The following is a 19064-nucleotide window of genomic DNA, read 5'->3' on the forward strand; positions in this document are numbered from 1 at the left end:
CTTAAATGTTGGATAGAAAATGATTCACTGCTGCAACTTGGTGTTCAGCTGTCTGAAAAGTTTGTCTAAATGCCTGAAGTTGCAGGAAACCCTATTATTTAATTTGCAAAGTTTAAAAAAAAATACATTTGAAGCTTTTAAACATTTGTGGAGTTTTTTTCTATGCAATCGAGTGAATAAGATACTTGAACGTTATTTCCCAAAATATCTTTTAGATGTGCTGCCATGCCCAAGGGAAATGTGGTTCATGAATATTAAAACTATTGTTGCTACAAAACCTCTTTAACGTGCTAATTTAAATCAACACCGTTCACATTATCTTTCCCAGCTACTTTATGTTTAGGGATTCTGCCAATGCGATTTTTATTCCATATGAACAAGAGAAGCTTTTTATATTTTTAAAGAAATGAAAGACTTCCAATTTTTGGTTCTAGTAAAAGTCTCCAAGAAAGAAATGTCAGGGAGCAGGTGGAGATTTGTTATAGAAGAGACAAATGCAGAACAGCAAGACAGTATGCGTGCAAATAAGAGGAACTGAAGTGAAATGGCGAGATTAACCCTTGTGCTATCCTAGGCACTTTAACATTGGGAGTGGGGTCATCTAGACCCACTAGACAGTGCTCTGAACCTTTTTTCTTCAATGATTAGTGATCTTCACTGGTGTCCATGGATTACATGAAATCTTTCCACCTTTATCCACCTTTATCATGGTAGGGAGAACACGTCAATGTAAGGGTGGGGTCATCTAAGATAACACAAGGGTTAAAGGGGGCAGAGGTGAGGAAGGTGGAGGAAGAGGAATGTGCAAGCAGCTTTGAACGGGTGGAGGAGAGTTTCAGGTTTGATGTGTATGACTAAAGAGTGTCAAGAATGATAGTGTGGCAAGAAGGACTCATCTAAGGACCTTCGGTCTAATTTACCAACGCCACCTTGGGATTTAAGCCCAAGGAAACCCCAACACCAAAGCACAGTATATGTGTGTGTGTGTGTGTGGGTGTGGGGGTGTGTGTGTGTGTGTGTGTGTGTGCGTGTGTGTGTGGGTGTGGGGGTGTGTGTGTGTGTGTGTGCGTGTGTGCGTGTGTGCGTGTGTGCACCTTTGGAGCAGCTTGAGCTGGGGGCAGAAACAAACGTGGACACTGTGGCGCTGAAGCGGTTGGCTGTGACTCGGAGTGTGGCCACGTTCTTCTGGGGCTGGAACAGGATGATGTGGACTTTGGGGGCAAACAGGCAGCCGAGAACCACAGAACCGCTCAGACTAACAGAGATGCACATAGTGGTGGTCTGCACCTGCAAAAACACAAGTCTGATTATCAATCCCTCATTTAGTCATTCAACTCCTTTTCCCAGAGTGTCCAAATAGTGTGGAAATGCACACATAACTAAAAAGTCTGTATGTATACAATCAAATGAAAGGAAATTAAAGAAAATAATTAAAAACAAATCATTTAAATGTATTTTCCCTACTTTTTTAGAGTGTTCCTAATTCAGCATCAACATCAAAACCAAATAAATGTCTTTACTGATTTGAGTCAAATAGATATTCCTGAATTGTTGCCACATTTCCAGTTTCAATTATGGATGTGTGTTAAGATTTCAATTATGCATGTTGGCTATTAAATGCTGAATTCTTGTGTGCATGAATATGAGGACAAGAAGAAGAGCACATGATAAGCACAGCTGGCTGTCCCTGAAAGTCAGCTGTTAGTCTAACTGCAGCTAAAGAAAGTGGACTGCAGGGGTCACCCCCCTCCCCCCTCACCCCCCAGAGCATCGTCTGAGCCGGCCCACAGGTTATCCCTGCAGTCTGGGAACGGTTATTTGCACCAACGTAGCGTGAGGGAGTCCCCCCCAAAATGCCCTGTCAAATAAAAGAACAGCTAAATAATATGAAACACCATGAGCAGTTAAAAGATCTTTCTTTCATATAATACATGTGTTGTTAAGCATTCATTAAGGGGATTTTTGAAAAGCTTTTTTTAAGGTTAATATAACCCTGGAGAACACCAGCAATGTTATTCTGGGCTTTGAAAGGGCTTATACCATGTTATTCTTAAGCCGTTGATAGTAAACAATAATCATTTATATAATATATTACCTTTGGCACACAAAATAACTCGTTTTTTTATGAAACATGAGGTTTTTTCGCGAGCCTTTTTCCTACCCAGAAGTAAGACGACTCGATCTCTGAGGCTTTTGCACTTTGTGGGTGTCGCGCATTTCATGACGTCAACCTAGAGCCGGCCTCAGCAGCGAGTCTGCGTTTCACCCACGAAAACAAACAACAAGCTTTCGCAAAAATGGACGTGCACATTGTAGATATAAAAGTTTGCCGATCACCATTAGCTCTGTGGAGAAAGTGTGTTTATGTGTAAGGCTTTTGTAAGGAATGAACATTAAAGTACACTTAACCCTAAGCCTAACCCTAACCCTGCATAATATAGCCCCTTTAAAGTTAAATTGTCAATTCTTTTTTGTTAGCAACAATTAACATTGGCCAAAAAAAAAAAATTATATAAATAAAATAAAATAAAAACACCAGTCAAATTTGACCCCATGGGTTCTGCTGGGTTATGACAAGATCTGTGAAAGATAAAAAATTGTGTTTTTAACGTGTTCTTGTGGAATTTCTTCTCAACACATGTATAAAGAAACTTAAGCTGAAATTTGCATTTTTGAGTATTTCTTTATTTAAATCAAAAGACCAGAGTGGGACTTTAACTAATTGTATATTTCTTAACTTGGGAACTCATTTGTCTCCCATTCAGGAGTTAAGTTTTACGCTTTATTTTCTGTAACTCAAAAAAAGGATTTATTAAGGCCTTAGGAGCAAAGGGCACTTCAGCAAGTTGCTGGTTTGTTGGTTTCAGTCCAAGGAAACCTCTGCCGTTTCTCTTTGGTGACGAGGAGCAGATAAGAAAAATAATTTCTAGAGAAACCATTTCAAAGATAAATATTTTTATTTTGAGCGTGCACATTATATTGTAACTTTTGCAGATTTAAGTGATGGTTCTAAAATTATATTGTAAAAAAAAAAACTTTTCTGCAGCCAAACACCAGATTTCTATCATTACCACTGCAAAGTCTCTTCATCAAAGAGTAGTTGTATCTGTTTCTTAGACCTTCAGCCCATCATAATTCAGTGAGCAACAAGGTTACTCTATTATTACAATGTTTGAAATGCATCAACCGAACTCACAGCCATTATTATTTCTGTCACAAACACCGAAAGGACGAGGGTCTTTTTCAATGCCCAAGCTTTCACTCGTTTTATTAGTGTGTCTGCTCTCCACTCTGCTGCATTGTCCTGCTGGCCACTTCAACCCTGCTGAGCACTGGTGAAGGTGCGTTTTTGCTTCATGGTTTGAGTGAAGTGAGATATGAATAGCCAGAGGTGCATGGCTGTACCGTGAACCCCCCCCCCCCCCCCCCCCCCTCCAACAGATGTTTGCACAACAAAGACCTTAATGCACTGCCTGACCAAAACGGCATGGCAGTATCAGTCCACCTCAGTCTTCAGGTTGTCAATTTTACTGTATCCCTGAAGTTCTGCATCATTACTTTTACTGATCCTGCAGGTAAAAGTATATAACTGCAGATCTTTTTGTGTTTATTCCAATGTGGGCTGCATGCAGAATGCATTCACCTCTTGTTTACTCACTGGCATTTTTGTGGAGCTAAAATTAGTCTTTGGTGGCAGATGTGCCACATTTCCCATGACTATAGAGAGGAACACAAAGGCAAAAAGCGCTCATGATGGCTTCTCACAGTGAAGTGGGTGTGAGGGTCAGCAGAGCTCCCGTCTGAACAGAATTCATCTGTTTGGACCTATAATGTGAGATGAAAGATCTGCAGAATGCAGCGGTTTGATGGATCAATTTTGCTGTAATTAATTATTTCTGTCACAGCAGTCGTGTCTGATCTGGCTCCAGAGTCTGTTGTTGTCTTGAAGGCTCTTCCAGCCCACGCAGCAACAACAGCTTTCATGAGTTTGGATGATGGAGATCAAATAGAATGTGCAAGTGAGGCCTTCTTGTACGGGAGGGTGAACGCATAAGTAGCATTCATTTATAGACTCTGGTTTTATGCAGAAGTTTAAACAAATATCAATACTTAATGTATGCTATGAATATGTCATGCAGTGCATTGTTACCCTGTAATCACTAGCAGTCACGTAGAAGATGGGCTGGAAGGCAAGCCAGATGATACAGGTAGTGTACATGGTGAACCCAATGAACTTGGCCTCGTTGAAGTTTTCAGGGCACTTTCTGGTCTTGAAAGCATAAACGGTGCACAGGATGATGAGGATGCAGTTGTATGTGAGCGACATCAGCATACTTGTGTCTCTGCTGTTGCACTTGAGGGTGACCACGTTCCTCCTATCTGGGGTCACCTCCTTCCGAACACCCGGCACCTCCACCAGCAGCCAGATAACAGCGACCAGCAGCTGGCAAGAGATGAGAGCGCCACATATGGCTACTTGAGAGGCAGGGCTGATGAAACGAGGCCTCTGAGCTCCATCCTTCACCCCGCTGAAGATTCGAGCGATGCGATTGGTCTTAGTGAGCAGGGCTGAGTAACACACAGCAAAGGACGTGCCCAGGCCGAGCCGTCTCAGTGTGCAGACAGTCGTGGAAGGTTTGGCAATGTAGATGAAGGTTATGCTGTAGCACATCAGCACTCCCAGCAAGAGGATGTAGGTGAGCTCTCGCCCACTTGCTTTGACCACAGGTGTTTCATTATGCTTCAGAAACAGGCCCACTACCGTGAGAGTACACATGATGCCAAGGCAGGAGATGGCAACGGGCCCGATCGCCCAGGCATCTTCCCAACGAATGTACTCTTCAGGCAGCTCATAGCAGCCAGTCAAGTTAGCCAGCGGCCACTGACCAAAGCTGCAATCAGCACAGGTAAACTCATCTTGTAGATACTGATAGGGCTGGCAGGGGATGCAGATCCAGCAGCACACATCTCCAGGCTGCATGCTCTTCACCTCATTCTTCCTGCAGGGATCGCTGCACTGCGAGGTTGGGGGAACAAGCCCCCGCCAGGGTATCAGGCTGGTGTTGAGGGTCAGGATCTGGTCCCAGTAGCCAACTTTCCTGTATGTGAACTTTCCGTCTTCTTTGTGGTAGTGAAAGATGTTGTAGCGGCTGATGCCATCACCGAAAGAGTCAAAGCGCACCATGCTGTCTGTGTCAGCAGGCCGAAACGGAGCTGATGGAGAGAAACAAATGCATCAAAGGCTTAAAGTGATATGCTACCATCCATGCAGCTTCTGCTATCAGCCTCTGATGCTGTATAAAAAGAAAGTCACCAAGCAATTTTATTAAAAATGATAAATGTAAGTTGTAGATTTCCATTTTTTAAAATTAGTTTGTCTTTGGAATTTGAAGAACGTGTAGTTAAATAAAGAACAAAGTATAACTTATTTAGTAAGATAATCAAGAGCTTTCTGTTCTCTGAATTTAAGAGAACAAAAATGTAATACTCATATGAGCAATGCAAAAAATCACAAAACAGAATGAAAAATGGTTAAAGATGCTGGCTTTAAATTTTGGGGGCAACAACAAAGGATTTTTCCTGCCAGTGTTCTGGCCTGATGCCTTTATGTGTAAATGAACCCAACACTGACGAGGGAAACACTAGCAGAAACTCTGGCATTCGACCAGTGAATAATGGAAACCATGTTGGCACCAGCCCCCAGAATGATTATTTAGAGGTGTAAAATATTTACCGGTACTTCTTATTAGTCCCAGGAGTGGATTTTCCAGCTATCCGAATGGATAATCTCAAACTTTCCAAGAAAATTGTTCTAATTTAACTTAACAGAAGAAAATCAGAAAATGTGTGTTGAGCAGAATCTTTTTTTGTTATTGTCATCATCTACCTTTTGGATGTTGTGACATTTGTGAGTCGTAACATCCAGTGAAGCTTTGGCACCATTTCAATAAGGAAGATCTACCTCATCTTCAGGTATGCTGGGTTGCTGATTCTTCATTTCACAGGTCACGCAACAATAAGTTCTCACTCTGAGCCAATAGCTGAATTGCTCACTTTCTTCACAGCTAATTTCAATTCATTGAAGTATCTTTTTCTGCATTTCAGGCATTTTACGGCATTTCCCTCCTCTGCCCTGTTGTCCTGCTGGCTCTTGCCTTGGAGTGGTCCATCCTTACTCGCCATCAGCATCTCTAGGCTCTGGGATCTCTTCACTTGGTCAGAGGTCATCACAAAAACGCAGATGTCTCTGGCCCAGAGCCCAACCGCCAAAGACTGTAAACTATTTCATGCCCAAATTCCTGTTTCACTACTAAATCCTTCAGTCACATTTTCAAGATCTCTCCTTATTGAAATGATCATCAGAGCTGTGCATCTGGATGACGGCCATTAAAAATGATACTACAAACATACTCATGTAAAAATAAAGTCCATTTGCTTTGACTCCTTTTCTTACCTTCAAACTTGGTCTTCAGGATGAACTCTTTATAAAATCTTCTTCCATTTCCTGGTTTCATGGCATCACACACCTTGGATGTGTTGGAGCACACAGCCTGCCTCATGTTGTGGAGAGCAAAGGCCATAGCATAGACCGCATTCACAACAAACATGATCTTTGACTCCTGCTCAAAAGTTCCATCTCTTAAGCTGCGATCACTGCAGCCATGCTCTTCAAGCCTGCAGCCAAACTTGTGCTCCCAGAACTCCCTGAACCATGGGTTCCTCGTGTTGGTGTATGGGTTCAGTTTGGTAAAGTAGTCCTCAAACTCTCTGATTGGGTAGGATGCCAGCTCAATGGTGAAAGCCCCATCTGCTCCTGTCTCGCTGCCCCTCACAACACTCTCCTGTGCGCCCCATCCATCACTGGCCACCCAGGTGAAGCTGGCATTCATTCGAGCAGCAGCCACCAGCAGCTCACGCGCATCCTCACTGCGGGTGAACAGGATGACCACTTTGGCATTAGACTTCTGCTGGAGGGAGCGGATCACATTCTCATAACCCTGCCGGTTCATGGAGCGGCTCACTTTAGCTGAAGTAGCAATGCAGATCTGGCGAGTGCGAGCCTCCTGCTGGAAGGCGTCGATGCCGGTCTCCCCATAGTCCCCCTCTGATGCTACTGTTGACACATAGGTCCAGTTGAAGTAACGCAGTATTTCAGCCATGGCTTTGGCCTGATAGAAGTCAGGGGGGACAGTGCGAGCAAAGTAGTCATAGCGGGTCTTATCACTGAGCTTTGCACTGGTGGAGGCATAGCTGATCTGGGGTATTTGGAACAAACGCAGGAGGTTGGCCACCTGGACACAAAGAAAATGCAGTCAGACAGTATCACTGAAAAAAATTCAAAATCCAATATATTACATATAAATGTAATTAAAGCTAATTTTTTAAATTAATTTTGAATGTATAAATGTGCCCTGTGGGACTCAACTGAGGACCTTCAGGATAGCACAACAATGCCACCTTGGGACCTTAGCTCGAGGACACAAACTACACCAAGGCAGAGATCTTAGAATGTTGGAGTCCAACGAAGACAGAATTCAATGTGCACATACATTTGATTACATTCAGGTTCAAAAGTGGCTAAAGTCATCATAAAATCTAAAATAAACAAGATAGTAAAATATAAAAACCCTGGCAGTTGGGGCTGAATAGTTGCCAGAACTAAAAAATAAATAAATCAGTCAGCTAGAAACACACCAATGTGAACAGGCACACACACATGTGGACAAGCCGGAATACACAGCACACGGTAACCACCAGTCTGCTATTTTCTGGCTCCCAACTTCTGTTGCAAAAGAAAAACACTACAAATTATGAATAAGCAAAAAGTAGAACAAAACAAACAAATTATGAATTAAAAAGAAGAGGTTGCTGGATACCAGTTCTTACTGTGGAGTCACTGCGTAATCCAAACAGATTTTTATGTCCTAAAGAAAAAAAAGGGGAGACCGGGTTCCACAACACAAGAACAAATCCACAAATAAAGACAACTAAAATTGATAAAAATCAGTTAAATTGGTTTAATAAAACACAATCCACAGTATGGCGAATGGAAGGATCAGTTGAAGTTCTCATCATGACAGAAGAAAAGCTCAAGGCAAAGCAGCAGCTTTCATCAAGAAGATGGAGTCAGTCACTGACGGGATGCGACCTACAGATGACCAGGCGCGCCAGAACGCAGCACTTGAGAAAAAAATGATGATTAGGCAAAAAAAATAAAAATAAAAGTAAAGAAAGGAGCTGTCAATCCGCTTCAACAATGCTTCAGGGAAAATACGCTGTTTGTGTCACTGTTTAGAATTTCCCTTTTACCAGAAACGTGGAACAGAAGACCCGCCTTACAAAGACGCCTGACCAGCGATCCGAGTTTGCTTGCAGGCAGCAGGTCCAGCATCACCACTCATGCCTTTGACATACCAGAGGGACCAGCACAACGCCCCCCTTCCAGGGCGCCCCTACTCCCCAAAGCAAAACAAACAAAGAAACCTTCAGCTCAAGAAACAAAAATAAATAAAAATAAACCAAATAAAATGAATAATTTAAAACCTTTACCCCTTTTTAGTGGACGCATCCCTGACCCCATTTCAGCATTTTATGTTGTAATATGTGTTTAGCATCTCCATATCACAAACCTTTAATAAATTGTATTCTATTTCCCTCTTTTACCTTTAACCCATTCTGACCTGCTTTTAACAACCAGAACATTTGACTTTTTTGTACACAGCCTAACACATTTTGACATCGAGCCTTATGAGTATATGAACTGGAACCATTCAAGAGTAGCTGCTGTCAGATTGTCGTTTTAAATAACTGACGGTGGAATCAGCAACAATGCGGTGCTCCTCTGTCTTCAGCTTCTCACCCCGTCAGGGATCCACATCCCCAGGAGCTGTAATGTCACAAATTCCTTCACCATATTACAACAGCAGCCGAGATTTCTGTCTTCCCTAGCTAGAAATACTTTGAATAATTCATTCTACTTTGCTATCCATCTCCTACAAGATATAAATATTTGCATCCATGACTAGTTGTTGAGGTCATCTTTGTTTTGATTGTCTGCATGCTCTCTTTGAAGACTACTGAAAATATGTTGTCGTCTGCATAAAACCTCAGAAAAGATTTTCTTGTAACGTATTGTGGAGCTGTGACTGAGGGGCAGAAGAAACTTGTCACGCTGGCGGATTTTTCATCAGACACAGTGGTGATTAGTGAACACCCATGGGCTTTGGTAAGGCTGCCTCCTCCCTCAAGCAGCACTGCATGCCTGGAGGGTTTCCAAACAATGGCATCCCCATAGATCTAATTGGATGATACTTCTCTTACAATAAGGCCATTCTCTCTTCTACCTCACTCGGAACCCACAAGAGCTTAAACTGAAGTTATCAGTCCCCCCTGTGATTGTATGAATCTCATTATAGAGGCTTAGAGTGAAAATTTTCTGCACGCTCTTAAAACCTGAGAGCTGTTCCTCACATTTTCATGCTCAGCTGGTTCAAGAAGTATTGCCAGAAAACTTTGTGAAAAATGTAGCTGCTTACTTTTGCCCTTTACAAACTTTACTCTTTATTTTTCTAGCTAAAAAATAATCCGAAAACACTTTTTTAAATCCATTTTGTATGCATTCAAGAAAACGTTATCTATTATGTAACCTGAAACATTTCACACTCTGATCCAGTGTTGTGTAATCAATAAAGATGTGTATTCTCCCTCTCACATAATTCGATTCATAAAAGATTCAACTAACAGTAGCCAGGATGGGCTCCAGCAACACTGTAGCCCCAAAAGGGATAAAGCGGGCCAAGAAAATAAATGGATGAACTCTGGCTACTCCACACCCATCGCTCATATTGAATATTGCTCATACCACAGAACCTCAGATTGCGTCTGTACCATTGACTTAACATTAAGACTGGCCACCCCTACCACGCTAATTGCGTTCTGTGTGAACGCAGAATAATAGGACAAGAGATCTTTCCTACTTTGCAAATGATTGTGGGGTTTGATATAAGAAATTTTTTTCTGCTTGTGAAGTGTTTTTGAAGAAAACCTTTAAACATTATGGTTTGTGATTTGGGGAATTGTATGGCAAATGGTTTATACTTACAGTATAGAGTGCTTTACTGCCTTACTTGAAGGCCCAAAGCACAGTCCCATGCACACGTTCACACACTGATAGCAGCTATGCTGCCGAACGCTGGCATCAACCTATAACCACCAGGAGCAATGTGGGTTTCAGTGTCTTGCCCGAGCACACATAGGCAGTCAAGGCAAGAACTGAATCTGCAGTCTTCCAATCAGAGGTCGACCTCTCTACCTCTGCACCCGGAGTTTCTGTAGAACAATTATTCACACAAGCTGACAAGTTATTTGTCTTCATAGGTTTTTATTTTTTATGTTTCATTTACGGTAGGTTAAACATACTCTTATTCTCCTAATCTTTTTCTCAACGCAACCCCATCTTGATACATAATGATGCATCTTATCACTGGTATGGCACCAAATCCCTCAAATCTGTCCTTTCAAGCTGTCGTTGGCTCAGAATTCACTGAGACGCCATGAGCCAATGACACAAACCAAATGAAAATGAAACTATGAACAGCCTTCAAACATTTTTGAAGCAAAGAAGCTTGAAGAGAAACTGCAATAATGTCATCTGTATCATGAAACTTTGATAAATGCTCCATCATGCTTCCAATCACTTTGCTTCAGGAAGAGTGACACAAGCTCCAGACCCTCGGTAACCTTGGTCAGCTTGGCTGGGCCATCCATCTTCTTACTTTTACTTGTTGTGGCGAAGAGTCCAGCCTCTTCTTGTTTTGTTTTTGCTTTGTCACACATATTACCGTCCAATTTCTCTTTTCCAACACACAGATCAATAGATGTTCTCAGTGACAAATCACTCATGCTGATGTCCTACTCTATACTTTGGTTGTTTACCTTGACAGCCTGAGGCTTCGGTTTTGGAGCTGTAACCCACATCCTACTGGGAAAGTGACAGTTATACGCTATTTTCTAACGATATTTATGCTTATTAACCAATGGAATAAAGACTCTGATCTACATTTAAAATGAAAGGCTGACAGAGAAATGACTTGATATGGTTGTCCATCCACCCAATGTCAATCTTTGTGAGTCTCTTGACAATCGTTCATTGTAAACAAATCAATTTCTGCCTTGTGAAGCTTGAAAGAGAAGACCAACAGGACTATATGTCACTTGTTGCAAATACCACATGGTGTGAACTGCTATTTCACATTCACTCCAATCACTCTTATAGCAGAAATGTCTCCCATTTATGCTGATGATGCAGCATGTTCTTTGCATGAACACCCTCAAGCTGTTGATTTACTTTACATCTTTTTTTTAGTACAACCTAGAAAAGAGGTATTTTCTCAAACTCAGCTCACTGATTGGGTTAACAGTAAGAAGTATTTACACAGCGAACAAATGTATCACCACCTGCTTTGAGTTGGCGCTTGTTAATAAGTTCGCTTCATTTTCCAGATTGCTTTCATCAGCGGCTTCCAGGAGAAAAAGTTTGACAGCTCACCTTTCAGAGCAGCACTGGAGTGTGTGACAGTTCCCGTCTGTCCATTCTCTTTAGATTTCCTCCTCCATTTTTCAGCCAGATAATAAAACTCAGCCTGCAGCACGTTTTTTTTGTCTTCACATTGCAAATACGTTGGCACATTTTAGTAGAACTATTTATGAAAGTTTCTACAAACTCAAATTAATGACTTATTGTAATTCTAACTCTGGCAGCCACTATGAAGTTAAGTCAACATTTTGGTTTTGTTATTTAGGTGTCTCATTAGGGACACGGAGAATGCTTTCCAGAGTAGAAATTATGTATGCCCCCTCCCTGCAGTATTCCCTTTGTCCGAGCAGAGTCTCTTTGCAATAATTGGGCACACACTTACATGCACAGAGCAGCCACTAATATATGCAAACCAATATTTTTCTACTGAAAATCTGATTACTGTGGCAGCATGTCACCTCACAGACTCATGGTGGTCACAGTTTCAGCAGCTCGCTTGTTTCCATTCCTATCTATTTCTTTAATTACTTGTGTATAAGAGTGTGCAGTGTCTATACAATTAGGTTATTTTTTGTTATTTCCAGTCACAGCTTTTTTATTGGGCAATATTTAAGAATATTACTATATACTTAATATCTAGAATGCGCTTTGATTTTTAAAATGCAAAAAGTGTTTTTATTTCTGTCAGATGAAGTGACAGAAACACTTCAAGCCTTGGCTGGAGAGGTATGATCCTACCATCATCTGATCAGCAGCCAGCATCGCTCCCTTCAAATGGCTCAGAGAGGTTTAAACCATCACGGCCGGTTGCATCCACCATCCTCATGAAGATCAGCGTGGCAGAGGAAGAGGGGTTGCCGGTTCAAAATAAGGATTTGCAAGCTTTAAATAAACAGCATGCCACACATCTCCCTCCACCAGAGGACGTGTGTTCCCGCCGTGCAGGCATACATCCGGGAGGAGTTGGCAAAAAGTTTCATCCAACCTTTCACTTCTTCTGCTTCGGCCAGCTTAGCTTTGTCAAGAAAAAGGACGGTGGTCTGAGACCTTGTATTGACTACCGCAGCCTGAACGACGTGACAGTAAAGTACTGTTACCCCCTGCCTCCGGTTCCTGCAGCCCTGGAACAGCTTTGCACCGCCCGCTTCTTCACAAAGCTGGACCTGAAGTGTGCTTACAATCTCATCTGCATTTGAGAAATGGATTAAAGGAAGACTGCCTTTTTGACCATCCAGACACTATGAGTACCTGGTCATGCCTTTTGGTCTCTGCAATGCCCCTTCAGTGTTCCAAGCTTCCATGAACAAGCTTGGAGCTTGAGGAGCACATCTCGCACATCTGGCAGGGCTGAAAAGCGGCTGATTGTTCACAGACTGTATTCAGTTTGAGAACTGTACTCAGTTAAAATCTCATAGTCTTGGTTATCATCTCTTAGTCAGATTCACCCATACAGAGGTTGACCTGTACTAGTGCTTCAATTTTTTGTGTAGTTTAGCCTGCCCCAACACTTAGACTCTACTTACACTCTACACAGTAGAAAAAGAAGAAGAAGCCCTTCCCTGCCGCTCCCCGCTTGACCGGTGCTGGTGTGGTGTAAACACAATTTGCATCGTGATACGGCGTATTGGTGTTCTTGTCCTTGAATGTGAAACTCATGCCCAGTGCGAATGAACGTAGCTTAAGGCTGGGTTGGCAAACTAAAGGCATTGCTCCATCTTCAAAAAAAGAGACCTGTTAAAGTTTTCATGGGATAAGGGTCCATGTCCCATCATTCAGAGGTCGAGAGGTCATTCAATTCGTCTGCGAGCAAATCAGGAGCTTTGTAAACTGGGAAGCCTAAACCTTACATCGTCAACTTTTTCTATGCTTTTGGCAAATGTTGTTATGCTTTTATTAAGCTGTGAAATCTGGCTGTCTGTTTTACAAAAAAGCAAAGCCTGCAGGCACATCTGGACTGAAATCACTTCAAACTCTGGAATATGAAACACGTCAGCAGCAGCTTACAACTGTACATCTTCAAGGAGAGTGTGACAGCTTGTGCCAAATCTAGACAATGATAATGAGAAGTGGTGATGCTACCACTAACAAACGCTCCTTATTCAGTGAAACGCCTTGAGAGCGGCATAAATTGTGATCTTTAAATGAGTTTCTTCTTGTGTTTTTTTTTGTTGTCTTTTCACACATAAGCTAACTTCAGGTTTTCCATTTGTTTTTTAATGTTTCAATACTGTAGTCGCAATTATCTTTATGGTTTGGATAAACTTTCTGGTCTTTATAATAGATGCATATTTTCACATAAATCTAGATCTTAGATTGGAGTCATTTAAACAGCACAACACCCTGACTGTCATCAGATATAGAAAGTTCATGTGATGCACACACTTTAGGACGTATTCCCCATAGAGCAGAGGAATGCATATTTAAAATTAGTTTTAGATTTTGCTGTGAAAAAGTGTATTATAGAGAAATAACCTTCAAAAAAGGAAAAAAAAAAACATTTTTATTCGCTGTAGGGAAATAACTGCTCCTAATTTAATAAAAAATAAAACACACAATAATTTTGTTGTTTGTTTCTCATGCAAATGGAAATTTCTTTGTTTGTTTCAACCTTTTTATTAGGATAAATTGTGGTGACACAGCCTAACTGTGAGAGAAATTGTTTTTAGTTTTTAAAAATATTTAAATGTGTTTTTCAATGTTAACGCAAGCTGTAGTTTTAGCTTTTTTTGTTTTCAGCAAAAGTTCTCTGTTTTATCACCTTGCACAAACATTTCCTTGCACATTTCCTTGCACAAACTAGGATGGGGGGGTACGACACACTGTCTTTAGCTCATACGGAAAAAACTCAAACCATGATAAAAGGTTCATTATACGACATCCCTAATGAACTTTTTAACTCTGTTTCTCTGCTTGTAAGTTGTAACCTCCAACCTTTATTCTCTATAAAAGGAGCAAGCCGAGAAGGAAGGAGTCCTTTGAGAGAAAGGATGGTGACATTTCTCCATCATACGTGTTTCTCCCTTGTGCATAAGAAACTTTGCTTGTTGGTGTAATCTCTTACTGTGTTTCTCTTTATTGTCTAGATGAATTTACCTGACACTAACATTGACTCAGAGCCCTGCGTCAGGTGCCCACATCCATCTAAACTCATCTACAAAATCTAACTCCTGGACTTGTGTGACGAACTGGTCAACCTTTACCACTCAAAGAGCCATTTGGACCAGTTTCCCACAGAAATGAAAACACAGTTTCCAGGGAATGGCATCATTTCACTCGTTTTTAAAGTTCTTGAAGAGATGTTCTTTTTTTTGTATCCTCTGTCATTTAATGGGATCCAATGAGAACTATATCCTGAGAGGCCACAAAACTAGCAAATATGTAATAATGAGGTAGCAGTTAATCCACTTCTCCAAAGATTTTTGTCAGCAAATACATTTTTTTCTCATCTGGATCAGGACACTTTTGGGCAAAAGCTGCACGTTTATTCTGGAATGTCTCGCCACATTTGAGACTTTGTTGTTTGCTAATTCCTCATTTCAGTCAGACAACTCTTGCAGTAAGAAATATTTATTTGACATTTTCCACATTCTTTTAGTTGGCATTCACATATTTTCGTTTGGCATAAGGCTCCGTTCAATTCCATGAGAAATTTCCATAACACTTTCGGGTAACAAAACCCCCCCTTTACGGAGCCCACAGGTGGAAGCCGGGGAGGAGGGTGGGGCGAAGAATGAGCGCTGAAGGTAAGAAAGAAAATGAACGACTGCGCACCTGGGCTTAAATAGGACGCTGAGCAGGTGAATTAATTGACTGAACCGCCCTAGGGTATTTACCTGTAAAACACTGCAGCGAGTATCTGCCCGAAATACGATAAATCGTCATTTCAGTCAGACAACTCTTGCAGTAAGAAATATTTATTTGACATTTTCCACATTCTTTTAGTTGGCATTCACATATTTTCTTTTTGCATAAGGCTCCGTTCAATTCCATGAGAAATTTCCATAACACTTTCGGGTAACAAAACCCCCAACACTAAAATCATCCAGAAGAAGAAAAATGTGAATGTATAATCAGTGTGTAATAAAATGGGGTGTGTTTTCGGCAGCATTCCATTTTCATTTCATTTCCCAGTATGACTGCTATGTGTGACCCGGCACCATTGACCGTTTGGGCCGCCCCGTTCGAATACAGCGCCACGAAGGGAACATGCTAACTAGTGGATCTGCTATGTGTGACCCGGCACCATTGACCGTTGGGCCGCCCCCGTTCGAGTACAGCGCCACGAAGGGGACATGCTATCTAGTGGATCTGCTATGTGTGACCCGGCACCATTGACCGTTGGGCCGCCCCGTTCGAGTACAGCGCCACGAAGGGAACATGCTATCTAGTGGATCTGCTATGTGTGACCCGGCACCATTGACCGTAGGGTCGCTCCTGTTCGTGGAAACCACTAGAGGAACATACTATCTGAAAGAGAGAGGGAAAGAAATAAAAGGGGAGCCAACATAAAATTACTCATACCTGATCTTAGAACGTAAGCTCACTTCCGCAAAACGCTGTGCAGAACTATAATTTAAACCGCCAAACAACCCGTATGAGACACTAACTTTTTTTTTTTTTTTTTTTTTTTTAAACTTGTCCTGTCCAACAGCTAGGCAAACAGATGAGAGCTGAGGGCCTCTTGTGTTGGACATATTTTATTTTAACAAGAGGGGTTATTCATCTTCAGACAAACCAAAGGTATGTCTGAATAAACCCCTTTTGTAATTGAGGCCAAAATTTATTAATTTCAATCATGTTTGAAAATCTTTGGTGTTGGACCGGACGGAAAAGGAAAGAGGGGAAGAAGAGAGAGGGACGTTAGAGAGAGGGGGGGGTAGGAGGGTGATAATAGGAGGGGAAGGGGGGTAAGACCATGAAGCAGCATAGAGCAGACAGGTTTACTGGTTGTTTATCGTTACGGTACGGTTCAAATGTAGTACAAAAAGGGCGGGGCCTGTTCACACACACTCAAATATTATCAACACACCTGCTAGCCGCAAAAATGTCCACATGTCAACATGCACACAAAACAGATAGTGTTCACGAACGCATACCTATGCCTTTAAACCAACTAGTGTGAAATCTTTCATTCATTCAATCATGCAAACTATTAGTGCAAAGGTGAGCTAACACCTGTGCTCAGGTGAGTGTTTATGTTCTTCTAAAATGGATGGTGGAATGTGAAAAGAAGGAGGAGGAGCGCCCAGCCACCCCCACACCCATACCCCCGCCACAGCAGCAGACACTATGAGACACTAACTTAACATCCAATCCAAAGCTTCCGATGGCGTATTATGACATGCTTAACAGCCATTATTCAAACTTCTATTAAACTAAGAACAAGCTTGATGGCCATAAACTTTTTCCATTTTGGCAATTATATATACACGCGCTTAAGTAACATCCATTATTTCGAAGCTCCCAACGACAGTACCACGAACGAGCTTAATAGCCATAATTTTCTCCATTTGGCATACCAATTATAAGCGCTCAAGGAACATCCATTTAATTGAGGTTCCATCCAAATATTAAGAACGAGTTCAACGCCCATAATTACTATGCTTCATTGGCATACTATAAACAAATGAACTTAAGAATCAGATTCGAGCTCCACGCATACTTTGATACAACTTAGAACATCCTAAATTTTGAGGCTTCCACCTGGCTATAATTTTCTTTTAACATCTATAATCGAATAATTTACATTCATTCTGCGGTTGACATTGATTAATTAATTCAGTCAGAAGTGTCATTGGAATGCAGAGGAGGTCCACCGCTCCGTCACTTTCAGTGCAGCAATAGGTACGTCGAGCAGTCATCGTTGCAGCACCAGATCAAGGAATGCAAGGTGACATCATTTCCTGGAAACGGAGAAGCTGATCGGGGCGTAGGGGTTCGCAGGCTCAGGATGCGATGCATAGATAAAAACAAAGCAGTATTAGTCTTGACAAGAATATATAAATAACCCAGAAACTGATCAGTTTCAAAATGATTGAGATAAATTAAATCAGTGTTTTTCAACCAGTGTGCCGCGGCACACTAGTGTGCCGTGGGAGATGGTCAAGTGTGCCGTGGAGAAATTGCCCTCATTAATCATTCACTGATCTAAAAACATTTCCCATCTCCAGGATATCAGCTCTTTGTTCATCCAAACAGGCCCTAATAAAACACTGAGTAGTTAGGAATATAAAAGATCTTAAAATTACTTTTTCTTTGTGTTTATTTAATTCTATTAAAGAAATTTTGATAAGAATGACGGTACTGCGAGTTAGCTGCAGCTATGACAGTTTGCGGAAAAGTCCCGTCCCTTTAACTGTCTCCGCCAATCATTTTTGAAGGCTTAATCACATGTCATCAGTCTGACCAATCAGAAGTGCTTAAAGTCTTCACTTCCTTGTTCTTAATTCTGCTGATAAAGTCGCTCAGTTCTAACAAAAATACCAGCTAAAGCTCTTCTTTAGCGGTGTAGCTTTCCACAGAGTCCGGTGTCAGACCGTGAAACAAGTGGACAATACAATGAAGCTCATTGACGCGAGTCTTTCTGCAAGTTTTCGGCAGTTTTCACACTACATCTCCCATGATGCATTGGCTTAAAGGGCCAGTGCACAATGAGTTGTCCTTGCGAAACGCCTTGAAACCCGAACAAACAAACAGTTTCTAAATTTTCTAATTTAACTTTCATTTCATCTCTTAGAAAAAAACAGCCGCAACTTGCTGCTTTTCCGGCCACAATTATCACAAAAATGCACGTGAGATTGCGGGCGGGGCTGTCGATCAATACAGACCATGAATTTCTGTTTTTTTTTTTTTTTTGGATGCTGGTGTGCCGCGGGATTTTTGTCAAGGTTAAAGTGTGCCGTGGCTCAAAAAAGGTTGAAAAACACTGAATTAAATAACAGTGCTTTTAAAGAACAAATCTGAGAAAGTGAAATTTAGTAGATAGTTAAGGTAAAGACCCATTGTGGATTTATCGCACCCTAGAAACTACCATAATTACAAATTCCAACAGTGAAATGATAGTGAAATATATAACCTGCACGAAATCTTAACACCAATTTTTATATAATCAAATGATAAGAAAAGTAAACTTTGACAGTTTCAGAGGGACGCACCTTCAGGAGGCCATCGAGGAGTAGGTGATGGGAAGAGTAGCCAAGGAGATTTGTAGATGGAGAAGGTCAACATCCCACGTAGCAAAGGATTACAGTTCAGCTGGATTTTATATTAGTGGTTCTCAAATTGGTGGACAACAAAGTACAGACTACTAAAATTTTAATTAGCCAAGGGCGTCTGAATACTGCAGAAGAGAACTTGAGAGCCATGAGGGATTATAGGTTTTGATAGTATTTTTGCTAGACTGAACCTTAAGCATTTAGAGGCGGAGTAAAACAAGCCTCTAAATGGGGATGCATCTAGCAGAGTGTCATCTGCTTAAGCAAGGCAGATAGAAGACTGACTTGCGGACACAAGATTTAACTCTTGAACT

The 19064-nt window shown here is 41.5% G+C and overlaps 1 protein-coding gene across 1 annotated transcript in view; it reads right to left on the reverse strand.

Annotated features, from left to right (window-relative positions):
* Window positions 1-19064, reverse strand: part of LOC101174659 (metabotropic glutamate receptor 2-like) — a 48057-nt gene that overhangs the window by 1489 nt on the left and 27504 nt on the right. Inside the window, exons 3-5 of the mRNA XM_004068730.4 lie at window positions 6455-7292; window positions 4151-5214; window positions 1095-1287 (exon numbers count right to left, since the gene is read on the reverse strand). Of these exons, the coding sequence (XP_004068778.1) occupies window positions 1095-1287; window positions 4151-5214; window positions 6455-7292 (2095 nt within the window). The remainder of the gene's footprint in view (window positions 1-1094; window positions 1288-4150; window positions 5215-6454; window positions 7293-19064) is intronic.

The sequence above is a fragment of the Oryzias latipes genome, chromosome 5 (assembly GCF_002234675.1).
Source record: "Oryzias latipes chromosome 5, ASM223467v1".
Classification (NCBI taxonomy): domain Eukaryota; kingdom Metazoa; phylum Chordata; class Actinopteri; order Beloniformes; family Adrianichthyidae; genus Oryzias; species Oryzias latipes.